Source organism: Phyllostomus hastatus, unplaced genomic scaffold, assembly GCF_019186645.2.
Source record: "Phyllostomus hastatus isolate PE091 unplaced genomic scaffold, TTU_PhHast_1.1 phas_contig_210, whole genome shotgun sequence".
In the NCBI taxonomy this organism is placed as follows: Eukaryota; Metazoa; Chordata; class Mammalia; order Chiroptera; family Phyllostomidae; genus Phyllostomus; species Phyllostomus hastatus.
Window position 1 is genome coordinate 30,894,360 of NW_025333737.1, and position 25,404 is coordinate 30,919,763.

Sequence of the window (25,404 nt, forward strand, 5' to 3'; positions counted from 1 at the left end):
CAAATCTATATTTCTGGCCCCGACCTCCCATGTACCTTCTCTGAATTTATACTCTCTAGGACTAGGTCCCTGCTTTTCAAGCTAGAACATCTAAATCCCAGCACCTTACCTTTTCACCAACTGTTTCTTCCTCCTGACTTCCCGAGGTTGAGAATATCAGGCACTGATATTCTCCCAGTTTTCTAGACTTGAAACCTAAATCAAATCTAAATCATCCTTAACTTGCAGTCCTTCATCTGATCCTACAGTGTCTCCCTTTCTAACACCCTTTCGGTCCACTCAGCATTCTTAACTTTTATGATGTATTTCAACCGTACAAAAAATTACAGGGAGTAATATAATGAATAACTATATTTGTACTATGTACTTAAGAGATAAACATTCCACATATAATTGAAGGTCCCTGCCATGCATTCCTCCCCCGTCCTCCCCAGAGGTAACTTTCTACAGTGACTTTTGCTTTTATCATTCCCATGTGCTTGTATTTTTCACTTTTGCTATGTATGTATGTATCACTAAATAATATATAGTATAATTTCGTATGTATCCTTCAGCAGGCGCTTTTTAAACTTAACATTTGTGAGGTTTGACCATGTTGGTACTTGCAGCTAGTTCTTTTATTGAAATTGCTATATAGTTCTTGTAAGAATATACAATTTATCATTATTCCCTTCTGATGAATGTTTAGATTGATTGCAGTTCTTTGCTATTACAATGTTGCAATGAAAATTCTTGTCTATGTCTCCTGGTGAAACTGTCTTCGCTAGTTCCTCCAGGATAGTGGTTCTGAAACATTTTGGTCTAAAGACTTCTTTAAACTCATAAAATTAAAAAAAAAATAAGCCCTGGCTGGTGTGGCTCAGTGGATTGAGCGCAGGCTGCAAACCAAAGCATCGCAGGTTCAACTCCCAGTCAGGGTACATGCCTGGGTTGTAGGCCAGGTCCCACGGTGGGGGGTATACGAGAGGCAACCACACATTGATGTTTCTCTCCCTCTCTTTCTCCCTCCCTTCTCCTTTCTTTAAAAATAAATAAATAAAATCTTTTAATTAAAAAAAAGAGAGAGAGAGAGAGATCCCTAAAGGGTATTTATGTGAGTTATAGCTATTCATAGTTACTGAATTAGAAATTAAAACTGAGAAATGTTTAAAATATTTATTAAATCATTTAAAAATTATAAAAAAACTCTGTTATCATAACATATTTGTAAAAAATAGCTATATTTTAAAAAATCAGTGAGAAGAGTGGTATTGCTTCTACACTTTTGAAAGCCTCTTAGTGTCTGAGTTAACGGAAGAAAGCTGGAGTCTCACTGGCTTCTGCAGTCAGTCTGCTGTGGAGACACCACGTGACTCTGGAATTCTCGGCCGGACACTCATGAGACCGTGAGAATGAAAAGGGCACATGAGGTCTTAGGGTGGCTGTGAAAATGGTGTGGAGCACAGCGACCTGCCGCCCCTCCGGGGATATAACCAGGACGGGCATTGCGGCGTGCGCTGTGCGTCTCTGGCTGTTGGGTGTCGGCACGGTGCACTTCACGGCGCATGCGTCTCTCCCCGCTCCCCTGGCGGCACTCCGCCACTGTGTCAGCACCTCTGTGCTCAGACTTAAAGAAGTTCACCCACCCAGTGGGTGGTACGTGGTGTCTTGCTGTCTCATTTTGCATTTTCTAGATTAGCACATTTGATATCTTTTTATCTGTGTATTGGACATCATAGGTTTCACTTTCCGTGAGTGTCCGCATCCTCTACCTGTTTGCTGTGGGGTTTGCTTGTCTTTTGCTTGTTAACTTACAGGATTTGTAAAAGTTCTTCATACCTTGTGGAAGCGAACCTTTTTCTCACCTTTACTGATAAGTGCTAGGCCGTCGCTTGTCTTTTTTTCCCTTTGTTTATAGTATATTTTGTCATACATAAAGTTTCATTTTCTTTTTTGCACATTGGTACTTTTCTTCCTAGACATTTTATTTCGAAAAGTTTCCAGCCTGACTGCTCTTATGGAGATTCACCGGTTGTTGACACTTTGTCACATTGGATACGATCTTTTTTACTGCGCCGGTTACAGAGCAAGCTGTTTCTTCCTTTCAAATCCTTACCCTGTTCTTTCTTTCCCCTCATTTCACCGTACACATTGCGGCCTTCAGGAACCAGCTGAAGAGCAGCACGCGCATGCTGGTCAGGATTGTGTTTAGCTGAGTGTAACCGAAAACCCGAACAACAGGGGTGTACTCTTCTCTTGTAACATGGCGCCCAGACCCACAGTCAGCAGTGTCCTAAGATCAGTTCTGTCTCTCTGTCTGTCTGACCATCCTCGGACAGTTGGCTTTTGTACTTTAGATAACCTCCACTGCTCCAGGTGGTTCACTGAAGGAAGTGAAGGGAGGGAGAAAGAGAGAGAGAGAGAGAAACATCAATGTGCGGTTGCTGGGGGCCATGGCCTGCAACCCAGGTATGTGGCCTTACTGGGAATCGAACCTGTGACACTTTGGTTCGCAGCTCACGCTCAATCCACTGAGCTACGCCAGCCAGGGCTGCAAAGAGTCTTTTGTGACTGCTGCCTTCACCAGCATAATGTTTTCAAGGTTCATCTGTGTTATAATATGTATTTGTACTTTTCTGCCTTTTTGCACCGTTTTTTTTAAATTCAAAAATATGCAACATATTAAAATGGTTGGTTTCAATATAAGAAGTAGTTGGTATCTCCTATCTTCTCTGCAAAAGATACTACACTGGGTGCAGAGAGACAATTGAGAAGACACGTTTCCTTCACTCAACTTGTTCAAAATCTCTTATGTTCCCTCCTCTATTCCTGCTCTTTGACATGCTCTGTCCTACTCGTCGGCCCCTTGCTGTCTGACGCAAACATGATGACAATGAACCTTTCTTTCAGTAGATGTCATGTTGAGCATTTTGCATTATTACGCAGGCATCTCCCATGACAGCCCTGCAAAGCAGAGCCTGCTTTTGACCAGTGCAGCCTGCTGTTCTCCTTGCGCGGACAGATTAGGAACGTGTGGCGGAGATAGAAACCACCACCACAGGGACGCAGAGACTAGCACCCGGGATTATCCGATTCCACTGCCCGTGTTCTTTTTAATCGAGATATACCAAAAATGTCACCCTCTTGCAGTGTATATATAGTTCAGTGGGTTTTAGTGTATTTACACGGTTGTGCGACTGTCATCACTATCCGGTTGCAGAACATTTCATCAGCCCCCAAAGAAGCCCTGTACCCATTAGCAGTCACCCCTCTTCCTCCTAACCCTTGGCAACCACTTGATCTACCTTTCTCTGTGGATTTTCTCACTCTGGACATTATACTGGGTGGGGCAAAAGGAGGCATACAGTTGCGAGTACGAGAAACAGAGTTTATTCTTGCATTACTTTTTATTATTGTATTGTTTGCTATACAAATAGCTGTAAACCTAGTTAGCCCCACCCTGTATATAAATGGAACCCTACAGTAGGTAGTCTTGTGACCGCCTTCTTTTACTGAGCATAATGTTTTCAGGGCTCATTGGTGTTACAGTGCGTGTTAGTGTGTCCTTCCCTGTCGTCTCTCAGTACCCTTGGTGTGTATGTTCCGCCTGTTTTGGTTCATGCAGCAGCAGCTGATGAACATGCTTGGGGTGTTTCCATGCTTTTGGCTGCTGTGGGTAGTGCTGCTGTAAATATTTGTGTGCAAGTATCTGTTTGGGTACCTGTGTTCACTTCTCTGGGATATATGAGTACACCTAGGAGTGGAGTTGCTGGATCATGTGGTAATCGTGTGGTTTGACTTTTTGAGGAACCCCCAGATGGCTTTCCACAGCAACCACGCCGTTTTGCATTCTCACCAGCAATGCCCGAGGGCTCCAGTCTCTGCACATCCTCACAAGCACTTGTTATTTTCCGTTAAAGAAAAGTTACATGTGATCTCCATTTCTGTGGTTCTGCTCCTGTTCTAGCTGTTTGCTTAGTTTGTTTTTGGTTTTGCTTTAGGTGTGGTTGTTAATAATTGTGAGTTTGCTGTCATTTTACTATACGTGCTTTTTTTAATCTTCTTTTTCTTAGAGAAGTCCCTTTAACATTTCATATACTAAGGGCTTGGGGATGATGTACCAAGCAACAGGGGAGTGCGAGGAGGAGAGAGGGGGAAAAGGTACAGAGAATAAGCAGCATAGATGGTAGGTAGAAAATAGACAGGGGGAGGGCAAGAATAGTATGGGAAATGTAGAAGCTACAGAACTTATGACACACAGACATGAACTAAAGGGGGGAATGTGGGTGGGAGGGGGTGTGCAAGGTGGAGGGGAATGAAGGGGGGAAATGGGACAACTATAATAGCATAATCAATAAAACAAAATAAAGAAATATCACTTTTAAGAACAAAAAAAGAATATTATAGTCCTGAAAAAAAAAAAGAAAAGAAAAATTACAGCCACCCCAGTGGGTATGAAACGGTGTCTCACTGTGGTTCTGATTTGCATTTCCCTTACGGCTAACGATGGGGAGCGTTTTTTCATATGCTCATCATCATTTGTATAGTTTTCTTTTAAAACATAATGTCATGCTTGCAAGCCCGGGATAAACTTAACCGGTCATGAGGTGTATCTCAAAAAAGAATTTAGGTTTCAGTTTTCTAATATTTTATTAAGATTTTAAAATTATTTATAAGCGATATCAGCCTATAAAGACCCCTTCTCAAACAATTCTTATCTTAGTTTGGTACCAGGGTTACACGGGCCAATCTCAGGTATTAGTTGAGGAATGTTCCTTCATTTTTCTAAGATTTGGGCTTCTCTGGTCTGTGAATGATTAGTGGAACCTGTCTTTAAACCTTGCAGGCCTGGTGTTTTCAGATTATAGGTTCATTCTGTCTTTTTTTAGTTAGTTTTAGTAGTTATATTGTTCTAGAAAATAGTTTCTTTATGATGTAAATTTTCTGAGACTTTATTGGCATAAAGCGGGTTTTAGTATTATATTTTTAAAATCTTCTCTATGTGCTGTTGCCTTTTTTTATTGGTATAGTTATTTCTGCCTTCTCTCAGTCTTACAAACATTTTGGCCATTTTGTCTTTTCAAATGACCAGCTGTTAAGAAAAAATAATAATAATAACATAAAATATTAAGCAAAAATAACCAGCTTTTGACCTGGGGCATCTTCTCTGGGGCTTTGTTTTGTTCTGGGATTTTCCCTCATTTCTGCTTTTTTTGGTTGTTTTCTACTTCCTGTTACATCTTGAATTTGAACATTTAGTACATTAATTTTTAGTCTTTTCTGTTATATGCAATTAAAGCTATAATTTTCCCTACCACTTTAGCTGCATCCTACAAAGTCTGGTCTTAAGCATTTTCATTATCATTTCATAAATCGTTTAAGTTGCTTCATATATATCTGTTATTAAGTACTAATTCCTTCTTATTGTCACGAAGCTCTTTTATAGGGAATTATTACAATCATTCACAAATAAATCCTTAAACACACATGACCTATAATTTTGTGATGGAAGCATTGTTCTAATGAACGTTAAGGACAAGAGTTGACAGAAACGGTTCTTTCTGCCCTGACAGATGTGGCTCCGTTGGTCAGGCATTGTTCCGCAAAGTGATAAGTCACTCAGTTCGATTCCCGGTCAGGGCACCTGCCCGGGTTGCATGTTCGGTCCCTAGTCAGGGCGCACGTGGGAGGCAACCAACTGATGTTTCTCTCTCACATTGATGTTTATGTTTCACTTTCTCTCCCCCCCAACCCCACTTCCTCCCTAAAATCAATAAACATGCCCTTGGGTGAAGATTAAGATAATACTTTTTTTAGAAGTGAACATTACTTGTGATGTGTGAATGAGTGAACCAGCTTGTCCCTTAGAAGGTGACAAACCTGGAAGAGAAGAACAAGAGAAGTGTGCCTTCCATTTCTTCCTGATTGGGAAGAAGGAGAGACGGGGAACCAGGCAGCTTCTATTACATTAGTGGTCCAGAGCTTCGGTGGTGTGTTGAGGAGGGGACTCCCCGAGACTTTGGGCCTGGGAAGAGCGTTCTGCGCTGTGTCTGATTTGCCTCCACTCCAATATGCAGCGGCAGTGAGGGAGGGGTTTCTGTCTTCCGTTGGTGCAGCTGGCTCCAAGGTGGATCAGTGTGTTGCGTCATATGTTGACACAAAAGTCGGCTCTCACTTCGCAGGATGTGTTGCTTGTGAAACAGAGGAAATAGATGCAATGTTTGAATATTTGGTGTTGTGTTCTTATTTTGCAGTTAAATCCAGATGTGAATGTCTTCCAGCGCAAATTCGTGAATGAAGTCAGAAGATGTGAAGAAATGGATCGAAAGCTTCGTATGTGCACTTTGGCCCTATAATGAGTCCTTTGTCTTAATCAAGAAAGGAAATAGTGTAGGAGAAAAAGAAAGGAGGAAGAATCTTGTGGTTCTGATGTTAAGATGAATTTCTAGTATGCGATAGAATTTGTGGTGTTTGGGGTAGGTAGTACTTAGTGGAAACCTTGTTTGAGGTAACAAGGCTGTAAGCTGAAAATACCGTTTTTTTGTTTTGTTTTGTTTCTTGTGGGAAGGGTTTTCGAGTAGAATTGCATTATAGGATTCTGAGAAATGGAACCCAGACTACCATCAGTTTTAGATGTCAGCCTAGCTGCTTTTTAATCTGAGCTATTTATGTATAAGGGAAGAAACTAACCGTTATTAAGGTCCGATTGAGAGTTAGGGTGTTTGCGTACCTTATTTCATTCATTTCCCACAACATTCCTTCAAGATGGGTGTTGACTTCATGTCATAAATGAGGAAACCAAAAATGAGAGAGGTTAAGTGACTTGGACCAGTAATGTAAGTGGTCATGATGGAATCAGTATTTGAATCCAGGTTGTCTCATCTGGCTCTAAATCCCAAGATCTTGCTCTTATACTCTGCCAGCTCTCCGTTAGCTAATAGGTAAATTTGCTCCCCATCCTAAAAAAAAAAAATGTCAGTAGTTGCCAACATTTTTCTCATGTTTTGGGGTCTTATTCTGCCTCTTGCTTTTTGTTTGTTGTGTTTCAACAGACATAGACAACTCTTTTTCCATTGTAATGCAACCCTTTCCCCTAGAGTTGTCTGCTAGTGTGTCAGTTTTCAAACATGCTATTGAATCGGCTCTTCCGTAGTTCTGCTTTGCCAGCAGTACCTGTGGCCAGAACCATCCTACTCTGGGGTAGCAGTCACACGGGGTGCAGAGCTGAAGCAAGTGTGGGCCAGTTTGAAGATCAGAAGAGGAAAGAAGGCGGTGGTGGGATGATAGCCCTCTCTGGAGTAGCTGTGCGTTAGAGGATGTGGGGTAGGAGAAAGAGGAATGTAGAGAAAAAAAAGGACTTACATGTTCTGCTTCTTTTATGTAAAAGTATCTTTCTTAGAATGAAGTTCTTTTTTAGCCATGTTTGGCATCTTCTTATTATTTCCTCAAATACTAGCAATTCCAGGCACGTGCTATACATGAATGTTTTGATTCTGTCATTTTAGGATTTGTGGAGAAAGAGATAAGAAAAGCTAATATTCCAATTATGGACACTGGCGAAAATCCAGAGGTGCCCTTCCCCCGCGACATGATTGACTTAGAGGTAAACATTCTGGAGAAGCCGGATAACTTTGTTGCTGCCGAAATGTAGAAATTGCTGAGTGGGTGGAGAGTAGAGTAATTCTCCCTGTCCTTGTCAGCATTGCCTATCGATTGCAAATTTCTTGTGGATGGGATTAAAATGAAGTCTCTTTCTTATGGCATGGAACAGTCTGTTGAACAGTATCACATGCCACTAAATAAATGTTTACTGGCTTATTGAAACCTTATTGAATTAATATCAGTTTATCTAGTAATGTATTAATCTCATAGGCTAAATAAATGAATAGCCAATAGATTTCAATATCTATTTTATCCATCTGAAGTCCCCTGAGACATGCAACCAAATGTATGATAGAACATATAACCAAAGATGATTTTAAACAAAATTTTTCATAATGAAAATTGCCCTGGGAAAAAAAACGTATTTGCAGGGTCAATATAAGATTTCCATCAGGGTGGCAAAACCTTTGTTGGACAGATGAATTTGTATCTTCCAGAGCAAAAGCACTGAGCTTAGTGTGAGTCACTAGTCTGATTCCCTTTCATGTTTTGCAGGCTAATTTTGAGAAGATTGAAAATGAACTGAAGGAAATCAACACAAACCAGGAAGCTCTGAAGAGAAACTTCCTGGAACTGACTGAATTAAAATTTATCCTTCGCAAAACTCAGCAGTTTTTTGACGAGGTCAGACTATTGTTTATTTCAGGGTTTGAGCAGCTGATACTACACCTGCATAAGTGGGCCATATTTTTATTCCAATGATTATTTTAATTTGCTAGTTTGAAAGCAGTGCCATTTTCACGCCCTGTTTCAGTTGCAGGAATATCAGATTATGTTCCATTCTTCATGCAGTACACAGCCAGACATAGTTTCGTATATTTTTTCATTTTTTTTGTAATTTTTCATCTCCAGATGGGGGAAGGAATCCTAAAGTAGTTGTGTAAACATAGTTAGTTGAAATTTTTACATTACATATTCAGGTAAGTAAATGTTTAAGGTTAAAATTGAAGCGACAAGAAACATTTGATTATATGTGATATGATAACCAAAGTTGAATCCCCAAACCTTTTGCCATCAGATTTTAATTTTATTCTCTACGTTTGCCCATCAGTCTTTGAGCACACTTTTAACTACTTTAGACAGCACACGCAACACTTTAATTTGTACGTGTTTTTTTAATACTGTGTGAAAATATTGGTAGGATGCTTGTTTAGCATTCCTGGATTTTTCACATAAACTCAACTGCATTGCCATACAGGGGAAACGTTACTAAGTCCCCGGATTAAATATGCAGGCGACTAAGTGGCCGGATGACAGGCTTCCTTCTTCTAATTAAACCTGGGAAGGAGTCTTAGCTTTCAGCCTGGGCGTGCTTTTTCTGATGGCTCAAAATATGGGTGATTCTCTTTTTCACAGGTGACTTTGCCACCCGATTAGCACCATCAGACACTTCAGAGATGGTTCTAGTCGCCGTTCAGTGTGCCTTCCCATAAAGTTCTTTATTTCCTTTGCTCAAAAAAAAAAAATGTACGTGTGTGGCAAAACGTTTCAAAAACAGAGGGGCCGTTTTAGTGAGCAGCTGCTGTGTTCTCAGTTCTACTTTCAGCTTCTGTCTTTGGAGGAAAGGACAAGTCCCTGTGGTTCTTAGACGAGAGCAGGACTTCTGCAGCCAGCAGCATCAGCATGCAGATTCTCAACACCCCCCCCCCACCTGGCCCCGCCCCCCAGACTTCTGTCAGGGGCTCTGAGGGCGCGGCTCTGAGGGCCCGGCTCAGCAGCCTGCTTTCACCAGCTGATCCCAGGGCAGGCTAGTTTGAGAACCAGGGTGCTAGAGAAATCCAAAAATGTGATACGTTCCTCAATAACTGAGGATTTCACTTAGAGAAGCGACGCTGATTAAAAAGATCTGCTGGGGCAAGGGAAGGGGGAAAGGTCTCATGAACTGAATTGCCTGGTCCTTCCAAGAATCAGAATCTGGCAATGTTTATTCAGAGAAGCTTGGTGTGAATATTCAGCCTGCTCCCTGAGTTGAGAACTCAGAGACTGACGGTAGCTCCTTTCCGCAGTCCCCAGTTACCTCCCACTGGAGGGCGTGGGACACTGTGATGCACTCTTTACAGGTCTTTCAGGTCTTTTGCAACAGGCACGGCCAGTGGGCCGCCGGGGCTTTAATGAACAAGTAATCTGGAGTTTCAGTGTGCTCACTGCCTGCCTTGTATCCATCCTCATTAATTCACTGAGGATTGGAGGAACACCTCCTCTCTGTGAGGCATAAGATGAGTAAGACGTGGTGCCCGTGCCCAAGGCATGTTATCACTTAGTCACATCAGGAAACATCCAGACTCCAGGTGCCCGCAGATAGCAGCCCGTCTAAATGTGTTCCAGCTGCGGCCCCGGACGACGCAGTGTGAACCTGGCCTCCAGATCAAAGCCCTGCTATTTTTAGCGTCATTCGGGGCTTCATTCTCCCCCCTCCTCTTTTTTCCTTTTGATATAGTCTTTGTTTACTGCTAAGATGTTGCTGCAAAGGTCTTTCATAACCTCCCGAGTTTACGGAATGAAATAGGCTTCCTGGTCTAGTTCATTCCACAAGAAATTCTGAATAAAGATGGACAGATGGACTCCCTTAAGAGAAATAGTTATTTAAACTTTACGTTATAATTTTTAAAAAAAAATAGTAAAAATTAAATAAGAGGAACTACTTGGAAAGACAATACAAGATGTTAAAATCCTAAGTTAGGGTTTAGGCACTTCTCTGTGATCGACACACCCCCAGGGGAAGAGCCCACGCTGAGAAGCCCAGCTCTGAGTCTTCGCGACCTTCACGCCCAGTCCACGACGAGTTGTTTTTCCCTCCTATTTAAGCAAAACATTCAAACATATACACACACACACACACACACACACACACACACACTCTTCTGGAAGTGCTTTGGAACACGAGGTCTTGGCTGGGAGAGGTTCTTTGGCCACTTCGGTCATCAGCCCCTCTCGTTCCCAGCATCCTCGGCGCAGCGCAGAGAGTCTGGCAGGAACCCACTCTGCGTCTTCTCCCCAAGGGCCTTGCCTGCTCTTGCCACTGGCTTGCCGCCTCAGCCAGGTCCCTCCCAGTAGCCATTGCCCTGCTGTTACTAAACAGCAGCCTCAGAGGTCGCTGCCACAACAGACCGGACCTCACAGAGTCACTGTGTGTGTGTGTGTGTGTGTGTGTGTGTGTGTGTGTGTGTGTGTGTGAACGCACGCTTTAAATAACACACAAGATAAGGAAACTTGAGACCCGCAAATCTTGAAAACATAGGTTTTTTCCATGAGATTTTCTTCCATGCCTGAAATGAGAAGATTTGCAAATGGCCTAAAACAAATGAGAAGATTTGCAAATGGCCTAAAACACTACCGATTTCAAAGCCTTCTTTCTGGTGAATGTGATTAATAATGTATAATAATGAGTTAGCAGAAAATGGCTAAATCAGAGAATGATTCTTTCCATCTTTTGGTAAAAGGGTTATTTGTGATTGGTGAGGGGCGTAGAAGGGGAAAGGTCAACACATTGAATATTCTCATGATTTAAGATGATTACGAATCCGACTTCGCCATTTCTTATCCATAGCATTTAAAATGACTTGTTAATGATTATCCTTTTCTCAGTCTTCTTGCTTATGAAGACCTGTAAGAGCTGGAGAGATTTCTCTGCACCTTTTACCATAAGCACCATAGCATATGAGAGCGTAAAGAAGACTGGAAAAGTAATGGTTAATGGCATGCAGATCCCTCCTTCCTTTCCTTCTGAGTTTTCCATTCATCCGCTTTCCTTACTTTTCTTTTCCATCTGCCATCTTTCCATTTAGGGTGCGGGCAAATACCTTAGGCGACAAAGCGTAATTTCTTTCTTAGTGTTAGATGGGAATAGAAGCGTTTGCTCTTGGTAACTCACGTAGCGTGAACGGAACGTGCTGCTTATATGTTAGAGCTGGGACGGCGAAGCTGTGCTACTTCCCTTTTCAAGGCCTGGTTTCAGTGTTCTGATTGGGCAGGGGGCTAAACCAGGGGCAGAGCGAGTGACTCAGAGGAATGTAGGCAGTGCCGTTAGTGTTACTGGAGAACCCGGATTAGGATTTAGATACTCGAAGACATGGTTTTAGAGGTTGTTTTAAAGCCCTTCAGTTACTGGTTCTGGTCATCCTATTTTCTCATCAGGCACGATTACTTTAATTTTTTTTTTTTAATCCTCCTCTGAGGACATTTTTTCATTGCTTTAAAGGACAGAGATAGGGAGAGAGAAACATCAGTTGGTTGCCTCCTGTACGCGCCCAGACTGGGGATCGAACCCACAACCTAGGCATGTCCTCTGACCAGGAATCTAACCCGCAACCTTTCGGTTATGGGACGATGCTCCAACCAACTAAGCCAGGGCAGGCACGGTTATTTTATTTAAAAAATTTTAACTTTCCCGTCTAAGATGTAGGATTCTTAGGTATGAAGTAGTGAAATTATGAATTAGAATATTATTGCAAGTTTCTAACCAAAGGAGTCCCAGATAGCATCGTTGGTCGCCTTTAGAGCACGTGCCTGCTCTGAGCCTGATCTCCAGGGCCGATTTAGCCCAGGTCTCGGGGGCCCCACGGGGGAGGAGGCGGGAGTCCTGCGAGGAGCAGTTCCTTTCACTGGTTTGTGCCGGGGGAATCCCCAGAGCAAGCGGAAATGTGGTGATCATCGGGATCCTCAAAATAAATTGTGTGCAGCTCATCATCATCGGATTTGACTTTTGGTAGAAACCAGAAGGGCCCCCTGGACTTCCATTTGGCAGCAGGCGGTAACCTGTGCCCTGGTTACCGTGATTCCAAATCGAGTGACAGGATTTCTCTGCCCTTCCACTCTCTGGCAGGCTCAGGGTGGCCCTTCCCTTTTTTTCTTTTTGGATCCAAGTTGATCCTGCTTTTAGAATTTACTTCCTAAAACAATTGCTTTCACTTTTTCAGGCTTTCAGACTTGTATTTGAGGTTCCCATGAGGCGGTTTTGGTTCATGAGTTGACAGAAGTCGAATCGTGAAATTCAGAATGAAAATGACAGAGAAAAGTTTTCCCGATTTTTTTTTTTTTGCATTAACTTTGCTCTTGACAAAGGAGATCGTTCTGGTTTCCTTTTAGCCCTCGGTCAGACAAGAAGTGCATGGATATTGAAGCTGGGGAGATCGGGCAGTGGAGGCGGTGACTGGCCTTTATTTTGTTAGGGCAGCTGCTCCTTCCTCGCGGGAGTCGAAAGCGGCAGGGTGTGCTCCAGAGGGAGGTCAGGAAATACAGACCTAGCACATCTGAGAAGGTCCCTCTGCTCCTTCATTGCATTGTATAAACTGTCATGGTGGAAATCATTTTAAGTCCAAACAATTAAACTAGCCCGCCCACTCTCTGCTGGCTTAATAGCTGTTACTCTCTTCGCTTCACTTGATTTAGACTACTGGATGAAGCTATGTTCTCAAGAATCCTTAAACTGTAAAGCGTACACGGACTTTTTACTATTCCCAGATTCCTGCTCAGAAGCTAGGACATTCAGACACGCTTTCACTTTTTCTCCCCTTTACGGAGGCAGCGGAGGCCTGGGCCTGTCTAGCTGTGGTACTTCTTACCCTTTTGGAGAAAGCCCTGCTCTTTAAACCCCACAGTTGGGAGTGTTCGAAACAGCGGCCGTGCTGCAAGTTCTTGTATTTTACGTTTTTAAGAGCACAGAAAATCTAGCCACCTGGAGATATCTCTCCTGCCTCTCTTCAGATCACACACACTGTGACGACGCTCTGCTTTCCTCCCCGGAAAGAGAGTCTGCGTCGTTCCCATTCTCGCGCAGGGAGAGCTCTAGTTTGCAGCTGCCTGGAAACGGGGCGTTGAGCGCCTGTGCCGAGCCGCCCTGTGTTTGCTCAAAAGGAAGAAACACTCCGGCTTCTACCCCCACGAAAAGGTATTTCCTGGCGCTCTCACGGCTCACTCAGGAAAATATAAGAGGAAAAATGGCTTCCACCAAGTGAGATTTATACAAGTCACCATCATCTCATGTTGTTTTCTTTTTAATTTTTTTTTTTTTTAATTTCTTAAGCCGTCTCCCCAGTGGCATTCCTGGGTCCGTTATGCTTTCTTTCCCTCTTGTTTCTTTCCTTGATTTCCTTTCCGTGTCCTCCCTGTGTTCCTTGTGTGGGTATGTCTTCTCTTTCGGTGGTTTGTTTTTCATCTTTATTTTCTGAACTCATCTCCTGGTTCCTCGTTCCCTGCATGCCACTAACTATTTTCATTAGATATTAATTGATTTGTGAATTCAGGCTGAATTGCATCATCAGCAGATGGCGGATCCAGACCTGTTGGAAGAGTCCTCGTCCCTGCTGGAGCCAAGTGAGATGGGCAGAGGCACGCCTTTAAGGCTCGGGTAGGTACCACTTCAGGCCTCCGTACGCACTCCGTGGGGCCGTGCTGGTTTTCGCTGTTCGACTGAGCAAGAGGCTGGCCTTCTCTTGCCTCCGGATGCACACTCCCCTGAGCCTGTGGAGAGGTGTTTCCAAGTCAGTTTGGACTCGGTTCCTGAGTTGTGTTTTGGCAACTCTCTTCCAGGCCCAGGAATAAAACTTTATCGGGTCCTTTCGACCTAACAGCGGCATAGCCTCGTGATTGTCCTCGTCCCTCCCCTCGTTTTCCTTCTTTGTCGCGAACCCTGGCACCCCGGGGCGCGGAACAGACTGCCCCATCTGGCTCTTCTTCCCGCAGCTTCGTGGCTGGTGTGATTAACCGGGAGCGCATCCCTACCTTCGAGCGCATGCTCTGGCGGGTGTGCCGGGGGAATGTGTTCCTGCGGCAGGCCGAGATCGAGAACCCCCTGGAGGACCCCGTGACTGTAAGACAAGGGAACTGCGTCTCGTGGAGTAGTAGGTCTTGCAGAGGGGCCTCAGCGCTGTAGCCCAGCATGGCGCCGCTGGCCTCCGACCTCCCACCCACCGCGGAGCCCTCGTGTTTGCCCCTGCCTAGAGGGGCCGCTCCGTTCCTCTTAGCTGCCGTGACAGACACGTTTTAAAGCTGTGTCTGTGTATTATTTTGATTGCAAATAGGTTTTTCCAGTTATTTTAGCCTTTAGCCGTATGTGTTTGCTGTTACTTACCAGGGACCAAAAGCTATCTGGCTCCAAACTGGGCATTTCGAAGCACGGGGGACAGACGGGACTGGCCCTTCTCTTCTCTCTGTACTCACGGCACTTGGGCAATATAAGGTTTAAAGTGGGGTTGCCAAGTAGGGCTGCCTTGTACTAAGAGGGGAATCATCCTAGAGTCTGCGTCAAGCTCCTGGTTGAGATCAAGAGGAAACACAGAAAGTGTTTCGTGGCTTAGCGATTACAGGCGAATGCAATCGAAGGGGAGCTGCAGAGCCAGGTGCAGGACTGCACACGTACTCACGGGGTCACGGCCGGTCCTGCACCACCGAGGCAGGGAGTTACTTAAGACGTTTTCTTCCCGAGCGGAAGGCTGAACTCGCGGTTTTGGTTCGGGGCCTAGGGCGACTACGTGCACAAGTCGGTGTTCATCATCTTCTTCCAAGGCGATCAGCTGAAAAACAGAGTCAAGAAAATCTGCGAAGGGTAAGAGAAACGGGCCCCGGCCGAGGGTGTAGCCAGGCCGCCCAGCTCTTTTTAGCCTTAGAACATCAAACGGTGGCACACAGACCCTCTTGGTTTGCCTTGACCTGGTGAACACACCTACTAATGATGTCAAGGCTATTTTACGCAATTCGGAATGGCCCAAGTTCATTTTTTTGTTTTCGGGGTTTTTTTTTTAATTTTTTTAAAAAAATTTTTATTTTAATCATTGTTCAAATAGTTTTTTGTCCTTTACTCCCATTCCAGCCCACCCACCCATCCCTCCCCACCTCCCTCCTATTCCCACCCCACTAGTTTTTGTCCATGTGTCCTTTATATTTGTTCCTATAAACCTTTCCCATTCTCCCCTGAAATTCCCCCCTCCCCCTCCCCTCCCCCCCCTCCCCCTCCCCCCCTGGTCACTGTCCTCTATTTCAGTGTCTTTTTTTTTAAAATTTATTTATTTTAGAAAGGGAATGGAGAGAGAGAGAGAGAGAGAGAGAGAGAGTAAGAGATATCAATGTGCAGTTGCTGGGGGCTGTGGCCTGCAACCCAGGCATGTGCCCTGACTGGGAATCGAACCTGCGATGCTGGTTCACAGCCCACACTCAACCCACTGAGCTACGCCAGCCAGGGCTCAGTGTCTTTGTTTTTAAAGTGCTGTCACAGCCACCATTCCTTGTCGTGAAAGGAAGTAACTTGGATGCCTGATCTATAGAGGCGCTGTTGACCTGGCACGAGGGGTCTGCCTACCCAGCGGCGTTTCCCAGGCCCTGTGTGTGTGTCCTTAAGCCTTTCTGAAATTCCGCCCCGGGGAATCTGTCTTTCATGCCATTAAAAAGAAGTCATTTATATTACTGGTTTTTGCTTTTTTCATCTAAGGGAACTGGATAGCTACAGAGAATGTCAGGGTAGTTCCAACGGTATTATTCCGTTTGTAGGCTACTCCCCAGAAACCATTGCTACCCATCGTGCATCGGTTTGAGACCTAGTCCTGCTTTGGTCCTTCTAGCGAATCAGGATTACTTTCTGAAATAATTTAAGCTGGACAGGTGAAGAAGTGTCCGTGTCTCCAGGCTGTGTCTGTACGTTCCAGGTTCCGGGCCTCCCTCTATCCCTGCCCCGAGACGCCCCAGGAGAGGAAGGAAATGGCTTCTGGAGTTAATACCAGGATTGATGATCTGCAAATGGTACGCAGAGGGCTGCAGGGAATTCGTTTTGTGAAATAGAAGACCAGTCTCCGTCCCTGAAACACTAACAGTTTACCAGGCACCCGCAGCAGCTCAGGATATCAAATCCAGCCGAGTGCCCCTGGGAGCAGGGCAAGGGTTGTGGGGAATGACTGTTAAAAATAGCATTCATCATCCTCAGACGAAACAGGAATGCCATGCATCTGAAATCGTTGTTGCTTAGAGGATTCGGTTCTCGTGGTGGTGAGTCAGATGTATGCTTAGTTGAGAAAGAAATCAGATAATACAGAAGTATGTACAGAGTCAGTTCCGCCCTCTCTCTCGCACTCTCTGCGAACCGAGGCAGCCACTCCCGACAGCCCCTCGTGTGTCGCTCCGGTCACCTCGCGGAGGTCAGCCACGCAGGCTAGCCAAAGCGTCCTGGTGTAACTCTTGTACCCGAGAAGGAGACTGCGTTAGATTTTCACCAAAGCACAGTGCGTGTGGTTTACACACACCATGCTTGCCACAGGGAAGGTGTCACGATTTACATGTGCGCAGGGAAGGAAAAGGGTGGCCAGCTGGGGCTCTGTCTCCTGTTGGAGGAATGTGATGAGTGCCCCTTGAACCCTTAGTAAACATGCCAGCCCCGAAGGCGTGTCGTCCCAGCAGGGGCACAGCTGCCCGAGGTAGGCTGCAGTTCGCATTTTCCCTCATCTTCCCCTCCAACCCCCGCCACACGTGACCCAGCAATGGACCTACTGCCGGCTCCTTCGAGATACGCCTGCCTGTTCAGCCAACACTGCCGCAGGGTGATCGGCCATAATAGTACATTCTGGCTTCTGGGACTGTCTTCCCCCTTCCCAGGCTCATGGGTAGGTTTTAAAGTGTCTGTGCCACCCAGCTGCATGAGCTGAAACTTTAAAAAGATTGAATACCGAAGAGTGAGATGGGGTGGCAGGGATAGGGAAAGAAAAAAGCAAGCAGAACATCACTTATAAGTTTATTCAGCATTCTTCCAGAAGGTACAGTAGTGACTGCGAAATTGCACAGCCAGGAGGAGGAATAGTAGCCTCGTTCCTTTATTCTCAAGTGATTTAAGCGTTTCCCTAACAGGCTGTAGCTTTTTTTTTTTTAAACCTCTCTGTGGAAGTCACATTCTACTGCCCAAGGCCATGGTTCAGGGAGTAGTTACTACTGCTTGCTGAACTCACTTGAAGAGCTACGAAGGAGACTGTGCTAAAATGACTAGGATAGAGCTTTTTCCTCTTCAAAGAGATGCAGAGATTTAAGAGTTGTTCACACAGAAATATGAGCGGCCGGTTGCTTGCCCAGTTTCAGCTCAGCCCCTTTTCTGCCGTTAAAATCTTGACTGTCTGGCGACAAATAAGGCAGCAGAGTGGGACATGTCCCTGCCACACTCTCCCACGTACTTAGTCTTGGCCACCTGGTTTCCAGAGGGTCGGCACCGAGGCAGTGCCCCGCCCCCCAAGCCTGACGGGAAGGTAAAGCTTTATCTGCTTGCGAGGACAGTGGGGTGTGGCCGTCTGATCCCCGCTCAGGGTTCCGGACCCTCCTGTCTGCGGTCACGGGGTCTTTCTCGACACAAGCAGGCGGTGGGTCAGCACGGCCCCTCCCCCACTGCTCCCTGATGTGGGGGGGCTGACGTTCGAACAGGGGGTTCTGCAGCGTGCTGTTCTTCAGTGCGGACTCGCTCCTCTGTCAGCGCCTGGGCCTGTGGTGCTGGCTTCTCTGAGTCCGAGTCACGGGCCTCATGTGGAACGTCCCCACTCGTCCACAATCCACGTAAAAGCCAGTGGCCACGTGGCTCCATTGTAGACTTGGAAGTAAGGTTGAATGTGTAGCGAAAAGGCAAAATCTGTCCTCTCAGGTTTCTCTTGAGCTTGGAGCTAAGCAAAAATGAATGTTAGTAACTGGAACTCGAACTTCGTATACTTTGGCCCCGCCCTCAAAAGCCATTGTAGCCAAAGGAAGGAAAAAAAAAAAACAGATCCCCAGTAACCCTTCTCAGAAAACCACACCTCTTTGCCATTCACAACCGGAGGTTGAGGGTTGGTGCTGGGAGCGTCCCTCCCACGGTCCTCTCTCTCCCAAAGGTGCTGAATCAAACAGAGGACCACCGCCAGAGGGTTCTGCAGGCGGCTGCCAAGAACATCCGAGTCTGGTTCATCAAAGTGCGGAAGATGAAGGCCATCTACCACACGCTGAACATGTGCAACATAGACGTGACTCAGAAGTGTCTGATTGCAGAGGTCTGGTGCCCTGTCACCGACCTCGACTCTATCCAGTTCGCGCTCCGAAGGGGCACGGTGAGTCCCCCGAGGCTCGCGGTGCGGCCAGCGGCCGGAGAAAAGGGGTTCCCGCCAACGGTCACGTTAATTACGTTGCACGGCATTTTTACTTCCAGAGTTCTTTATTATATTCGTCTTGTGCTCACCTCGTATTCCGATAATACATTTTATACGTGTCCTTTCGTTCCAAATGTGCACGTGGCGGTTCAAAAAAGGTTAAATGACTCAGTCATAGACCCGTGATTCTTCGGGGTAGCTCAGGAGCAGAACGGCATTTCCTGACCCCATTCTCAGCCCATTAGACTGTTTCTGGGGTCTAACCCTGGAGCTTCACTTGGGAGTTAGAGCCGCTGCCCTGAGCAGAGGGCACTGGCCGGGGTCGGGCTGTGAAATAGGAGGCCCCACGTGTATCATGGGTCCCGTGGAGAGGCTGACGTGCAAACGTGCAAGATGGTCCGTGTTAAGGGCGGTATATGTGTGTGGAGCGGGGGTACTAGCTTTATGTGCCATGTTTTTGCTGGTTACACATTTTAGAACTAAGTGTTTTTTCACGGTAAGGTTTTCTTCCCAAGACTGAATCCAAATCTTTCGCTGCACACTTTATACCGAGTTTCAGTTCCCCCGAAGACTGTGGAAGGTGGAGACACAATTCCCACAGAATAAAATGCACGTTGTGCGCACCGCTGGGTGGGTTTGGGTGCACATCCCGGATGGCCCGTCGTGACTGGCGTGCTCCCTGCTCCCCAGGAACACAGCGGCTCCACCGTGCCCTCCATTCTGAACAGGATGCAGACAAACCAGACCCCCCCCACCTACAACAAAACCAACAAGTTCACGGACGGCTTTCAGAACATCGTGGATGCCTACGGGATTGGAACGTACCGAGAGATAAATCCAGGTAAAACCTCGAATCATTTCCTCTCTAGAGGTTTTATTTTCTTGTTGTAGCTTTCAGTGCATCACTTTAAATGCTATTGAACAACTGGCTTAAAACTCAAGATATTGCCCTGGCTGCTGCGGCTCCGTGGACTGAGCACCAGCCTGGGAACCGAGGGGTCGCCGGTTTGATTCCCAGTCAGGGCACATGCCTGGGCTGCGGGATGGGTCCCCGGTTGGAGGCGTGAGAGAGGCAACCGATCGATGTGTCTCTTGCACATCTATGTTTCTCTCCCTCCCCTCCCTTCTCTCTAAAAATAAATAAAGTCTTTAAAAGGAAAAAAACTGAAGTTATCAAGACCTCAGCTCAAGTGTAATTCCTGTCAAGAGGTGCCTGTTGATCTCCAGGAAGCACTCCTGTTCTTAGGTTTTACAGCACACGTGATGTGGAGACCTTGGTTGACCACGAAGCCAAAGTCATGCAATAAAAATGTGTGTAGCGTTTTCATAACTTTATTAAGAAATTTCGAAAGGAGTGTAGACATGATCCCATTCAAGTTCCCATCAAAGGAGAAGCCTCTCACGTGTGTAAAGGGGAGGTGGTTTTCCGGGAATGAGCTCGGCGGACTGGGTGCTCCTGTCTCCCCCCCAGGCTGTGAAACACCTGCCTTTCCCCAGCGCGTCATTTGCAGGAACTGCTTTAAGCAAAACGTCTTTTCCAAGATACCTTACATCTTAAAATGGCTCCCCTGTTCCAGGTTAGAGAAAGTGTGGTCATTATTGACCACGTTAGGCGCAAAGCAGACTTCTCCTCTGCCCGGAGAGTGAAGTATCAAATCAAGAGTCCGAGGGTTCATTTGCAGCTGGAGTCTCTGCGGCACTTGCTCTGCTCCAGGTTCTGGGCTTTTCCCCGCCTACCGGGTAGCTTTCCTCAGCTGGAAAATGGTTGCTACACAAGAGAAGAAAGCTGGTGGCCTCCAGAGGCAGTGTCCCAGGGGTTAGAAAAAAAGGAATTAAAGAACAGAACACATTGTTGCCAACCCTAGAGGCAGAACTTTCACTTCCTGTGTTCTTCCTGTGCAAAGGGCCAGCGTGGTAGTCCAGCCATCAGCGCTGCTTTGTGAGGGAAGCTTCTCTCCAGGATCCATCTGGCCGGCTTGGGGACACGTCACCTTACCGCGATCTCAGCGTGCAGAGAGGGATGTGATGTGTTGGCAGTTGTGGTCTCTGTGCTTTGCCCTTTTCCTTCTTTGGTTTTTTATTCATTAGTTCTTTAAGTACCGGGGACATACGCCGTTGTATTAGTCTCAGGTGCACAGCAGAGTGATTAGACATTTATACACCCTGAGAAGCGACCACCCTGATAAGCCCGGTACCCATCCGACATCCTCTGGTTTCTCTTCAGCTCCGTACACCATCATCACTTTCCCCTTCCTGTTTGCCGTGATGTTTGGGGACTTCGGCCACGGCATTCTGATGACCCTTTTCGCTGTATGGATGGTGTTAAGGGAGAGCCGGATCCTCTCCCAGAAGAATGAGAATGAGGTAACATTTATTTAAGTTACATCTGCAGTAGCCTGAAACTTTGTAATTTCTCACGCATTCACTGTGAAAATTACGATCTGGAAGTCTTTTATCATGAATTTACGGAGAAATCATGTTCAGTTGCACACACTTAAAGAGGCCCCGTGCCCCATGAAAGTGAAGTTTAGGTTTGTGTTGTATGTTGGTCTTTACTTCAAGCTCCCTGACCCAGGAGGGGGTCAAGTGCTGTGAGAGGGAGGGTCCCGTGTCTCGTAAGTGACATTGTCACAACAGAAGCTCCAGGGAGCACCTTCGCTGACCTCTTCCTTCTGGCCCCCAGATGTTCAGCACCGTGTTCAGCGGACGGTACATCATCCTTCTGATGGGCGTGTTCTCCATCTACACCGGCCTCATCTACAACGACTGCTTTTCCAAGTCCCTCAACATCTTCGGATCGTCCTGGAGCGTACGGCCTATGTTTGTATCTAATTGGACGTAAGTTGCAAAAGAAGCTCAAAGTCAAAGCTTATTCCTTTCGTTGTCAGCTCTGATGTTCCAGAGCTGACTCTGTCCACGTGGTGCGCTAACCCTCCTTTAGAAGCGGGCTGGCTCTGTCTCCTCGTGTGTCCCAGCCCGGGAAGGACTTCGTGGTTTGTGCAGCCGTCTCCAGGCACTGAGACCAGATTAGGAACATGGATATTCTTGTTACCAATTAAAAGCAGATTGTCTAAATCCCCTACGCGGTTGCATACGTGTGTTTAAATTTTTTGCTGCTCTCTCTGGTCTCTTCTCGTCTCTGGTGCTAGTTCCTGCTCTTCTACTGAAGGGATGAGACGGCTGTCGTAGTTTCTTTTGGAATCCATTTTTGGACACAGTAGCTCCCCTCCGTCGATAAAACATAAATGCACCTTTTCTCCCGACATGGCAGGGAAGAGACGCTTCGGGGGAACCCCGTGCTGCAGCTGAACCCGACTGTCCCTGGAGTTTTTGGCGGGCCATACCCTTTTGGCATCGATCCGGTAAGAGTGCTTCCTTCCTATATGTCCGACACTAAAACTTTAAATTGTGACCCGAGCCCTGGCTGGTGCTGCTCAGTGGATTGAGCGTGGGCCTGTGAACCCAAGGGTCGAAGTTCAATTTCCCAGTCAGGGCACATGCCTGGGTTGCAGGCCATGTCCCCAGTAGGGGGCGCACGTGAGAGGCAACCACACACTGTTTCTCTCCCTCTCTCTCCATCCCTTCCCCTTTCTCTAAAACTACATAAACTCTTTAAAAAAAATTGTGACCCAAAAGCGAGAATGAAGGTGAAGATAGTTGTTTGGGTTTTAGTTGATATCCTTTTGGAAAACCTCGGTTTGTCTGTGTGGTGCGCTCGAAAGCCGTAAAGGACCCAAGTGCCTTGGGAGCCAAAATAATTCTTCCTGCACCGCTTGCCTCAGAGGTGACTGGTAATATGACTCTGGGAGGAAGGATTTTCAGGACTCCTTCCCGGCTTATCTATTTGGGTTTTATTTTCTACATATGGTTTTTTTTTTTTAATAGGCTGCAATGTTAAATTTAGCAGCCTTAATTCTTTTTTTTTTAAAGATTTTATTTATTTATTTTTAGAGAGGGAAGGGAGGGAGATAGATAGATAGATAGATAGATAGATAGACAGATAGATAGATAAACATCAATGTGCAGTTGCTGGAAGTCATGGCCTGCAAACCAGGCATGTACCCTGACTGGGAATCGAACCTGCGACACTTTGGTTCACAGCCCGGGCTCAATCCACTGAGTTATGCCAGCCAGGGCTGAATATTGGCTATATATTTCTTGATATTAAAGAATCATTGTTAATGCTTTGGGGTATGGTAAGAGTATTGTGGCCACGTTTTCAAAAGGAGTCCTTACCTTCTAGAGATCTGCCCTGAAGTGTTTATGGGTAAAGTGATAGGACGTCTGGACTTTTCTCCACAGTAACCCGGAGGGGGGTGGGCGGTTTGGGGGTGTGACGAAGCTCGTCTGGCCGAGAGTCAGCGAAGGGGTGGTAACTGCTGGAGCCAGGTGGTGGGTGCCTGGCAGCTGGTGTGTCATCCTCTCCACGGACCTGTATGTTTAGTGTGGGTTTTCCGTCCGAGCACTCTTCGTGATACATTTTTGCTTTCTTGGGTTTCCCAGATTTGGAACATCGCCAACAACAAGCTGACCTTCCTCAACTCCTTCAAGATGAAGATGTCTGTTATCCTTGGCATCGTCCACATGTCGTTTGGGGTCAGCCTGAGCCTCTTCAACCACATGTGAGTGGCCCCGGTTCTGTCACGGGAATGTGCGTAGTTTAGATAATGCGTGTGCCTAAGGAATTTAGGCAAACTTTGGGGGAGGGATTAGTAGCCCAGAACCCTGTCTGATATATATTTTAATATTTTAAAAAAGATTTTATTTTTTAGAGAGGGAAGGGAGGGAGAAAGAGAGAGAGAGAAACATCAATGTGCGGTTGCTGGAGGTCATGGCCTGCAACCCAGGCATGTACCCTGACTGGGGATCGAACCTGCGATGCTTTGGTTCTCAGCCCACGTTCAATCCACTGAGCTATGCCAGCCAGGGCTGATATATATATTTTTAAAGTGCTTTTAAGAAATCTCCTGTTCCTAAATGGGGTTTACTTACTATGATTCCCTTAGCAATTTAGAATTGCAGTCAAGATCGCTGAAGGAACCTTGTATAGTTTTCATCAAAATCAGTGAGGTTTTTTTTTTTCCTTGATGTGTACCTCACATGAAATGATGAACTGTGCCTTGGAATGTACTAGATTTTCCCGTCTCTCCTTCATGGGAGAACGGTGGGGATGGTACTCTTGGAGGTCCAGAGGCTGGGACGGCGCAGTTGCTTCTGCTTGTCTGTGTTGCCTCCGGTGCTTCTGGCTGTTGCTTCTTAAAGTGGTAAAGGCAGAACCGAGGGTGTGTTTGGGAGAAAACCTCACGAGGACTCCACGTGGCGGTGTAGGTGCAGCGAGGACCCTGGGTCTGTTCACTTCCCACGTTTTTCTCTCTTCCTTTACAGCTATTTCAGGAAGCCCCTGAATATCTACTTCGGATTTATCCCCGAAATAATCTTCATGACCTCTTTGTTCGGCTACTTGGTCATCCTTATCTTTTACAAGTGGACGGCCTATGACGCTCACACGTCGGAGAAGGCACCGAGCCTCCTGATCCATTTCATAAACATGTTTCTCTTTTCCTACGAGGACATGGAAGAATCAATGCTGTACTCCGGACAGGTGCGTCAACCCGGAAACGGGCTGTCTTAGGGTGGTGACCCCAGGCCGAGAAGTGGGATGCTTCTGCGACCCTAAGAAACCTTTAAAAATCCCTTTCTGTAGACTTGGGTTTTCAGTGCATGCATCCAGATCTAAATGCAGCCCGTCCTCCTTCCTGGGGAGGGTCCCCTGCGACTTCGGCATCCGAAAAGGGCAGGATGACAACTCCCGTCCTGTGGGTTTCTGGGCTTGCCACGTCTTCTCACCACTTCGAGAAGCGGGATAGCGTTATTGGCAGATCAGTCAGAAGGTGCTGTTTGGGGGTGAGTTCGTGCCGGAGGTGCAAACGCCGTGTTTGATGAGCGTGCGGTGTCTTGTCCTTCTTCTTCGCAGAAAGGAATTCAGTGTTTCCTGGTCGTGGTCGCCTTGCTCTGCGTGCCGTGGATGCTGCTGTTTAAGCCGCTGATCCTTCGCCACCAATATTTGCGGAGGAAGCATTTGGTAGGTGTATTTCTGTTGCTGGAAGTTACGAGTTCAGTTTTGTTTTTTTTTTAAGATCCAGGCAGTTCCTCGTTGGTTCTGACGAATTGTGCGTCCATCTGCATACTCTTAAAATGCATTCGTGTCCTGTCCTCGCATGAGTACCAGACCCACTGAAATCAAAAAGTTACGTTTCCGCTGCCCGGACATCTGGATTCGGCTCTGAGTAGCTCGGGTGTGGAGAATAAGTTACAAGTTTTTACCTCTCCTGGTCACATCTCGCTTATTCTGTGCTCAGCAAAACCCAGGTCTGGGTCTGTCCAGATACAGCGTCAGACACAGCAAGGCTGCAAGCCAGCCTCTCAGCCGGGTGACCCCACCTGTGTGGTTTGCCTGGGCGACACAGGGCTGATGCTGAGACGTTTTCTTTTGAAATAAGACCGTGATCCTTTCACACCCCCCCCAAAACATCTGGGAAAAAGCTTTGGTTTGCAGCATGCTGTTTTTCTTTTTCTTTCCTTTCTTAAAAAGCAACATACATACTTGTATTTTACTTAATGTATGTGTGCATGTGAATTCTGTACACACACACTTAAGTTGCCAAACGTTCATCCCCAGCTACGC

At 46.2% G+C, this 25,404-nt stretch overlaps 1 protein-coding gene across 4 annotated transcripts in view; it reads left to right on the plus strand.

Annotated features, from left to right (window-relative positions):
- Window positions 1-25,404, plus strand: part of ATP6V0A1 (ATPase H+ transporting V0 subunit a1) — a 47,068-nt gene that overhangs the window by 3,645 nt on the left and 18,019 nt on the right. For 2 of the 4 annotated variants that reach the window (XM_045837228.1, XM_045837229.1), the window contains exons 3-17: window positions 6,234-6,312; window positions 7,485-7,582; window positions 8,137-8,265; window positions 13,884-13,987; window positions 14,323-14,449; window positions 15,102-15,184; window positions 16,278-16,371; window positions 18,468-18,680; window positions 19,410-19,560; window positions 20,944-21,083; window positions 21,403-21,557; window positions 21,991-22,081; window positions 23,223-23,341; window positions 24,105-24,321; window positions 24,694-24,801. In XM_045837228.1, coding sequence (XP_045693184.1) covers window positions 6,234-6,312; window positions 7,485-7,582; window positions 8,137-8,265; window positions 13,884-13,987; window positions 14,323-14,449; window positions 15,102-15,184; window positions 16,278-16,371; window positions 18,468-18,680; window positions 19,410-19,560; window positions 20,944-21,083; window positions 21,403-21,557; window positions 21,991-22,081; window positions 23,223-23,341; window positions 24,105-24,321; window positions 24,694-24,801 — 1,908 coding nt within the window. The remainder of the gene's footprint in view (window positions 1-6,233; window positions 6,313-7,484; window positions 7,583-8,136; window positions 8,266-13,883; window positions 13,988-14,322; window positions 14,450-15,101; window positions 15,185-16,277; window positions 16,372-18,467; window positions 18,681-19,409; window positions 19,561-20,943; window positions 21,084-21,402; window positions 21,558-21,990; window positions 22,082-23,222; window positions 23,342-24,104; window positions 24,322-24,693; window positions 24,802-25,404) is intronic. The other 2 variants (XM_045837230.1, XM_045837231.1) reach the window with 1 other exon arrangement.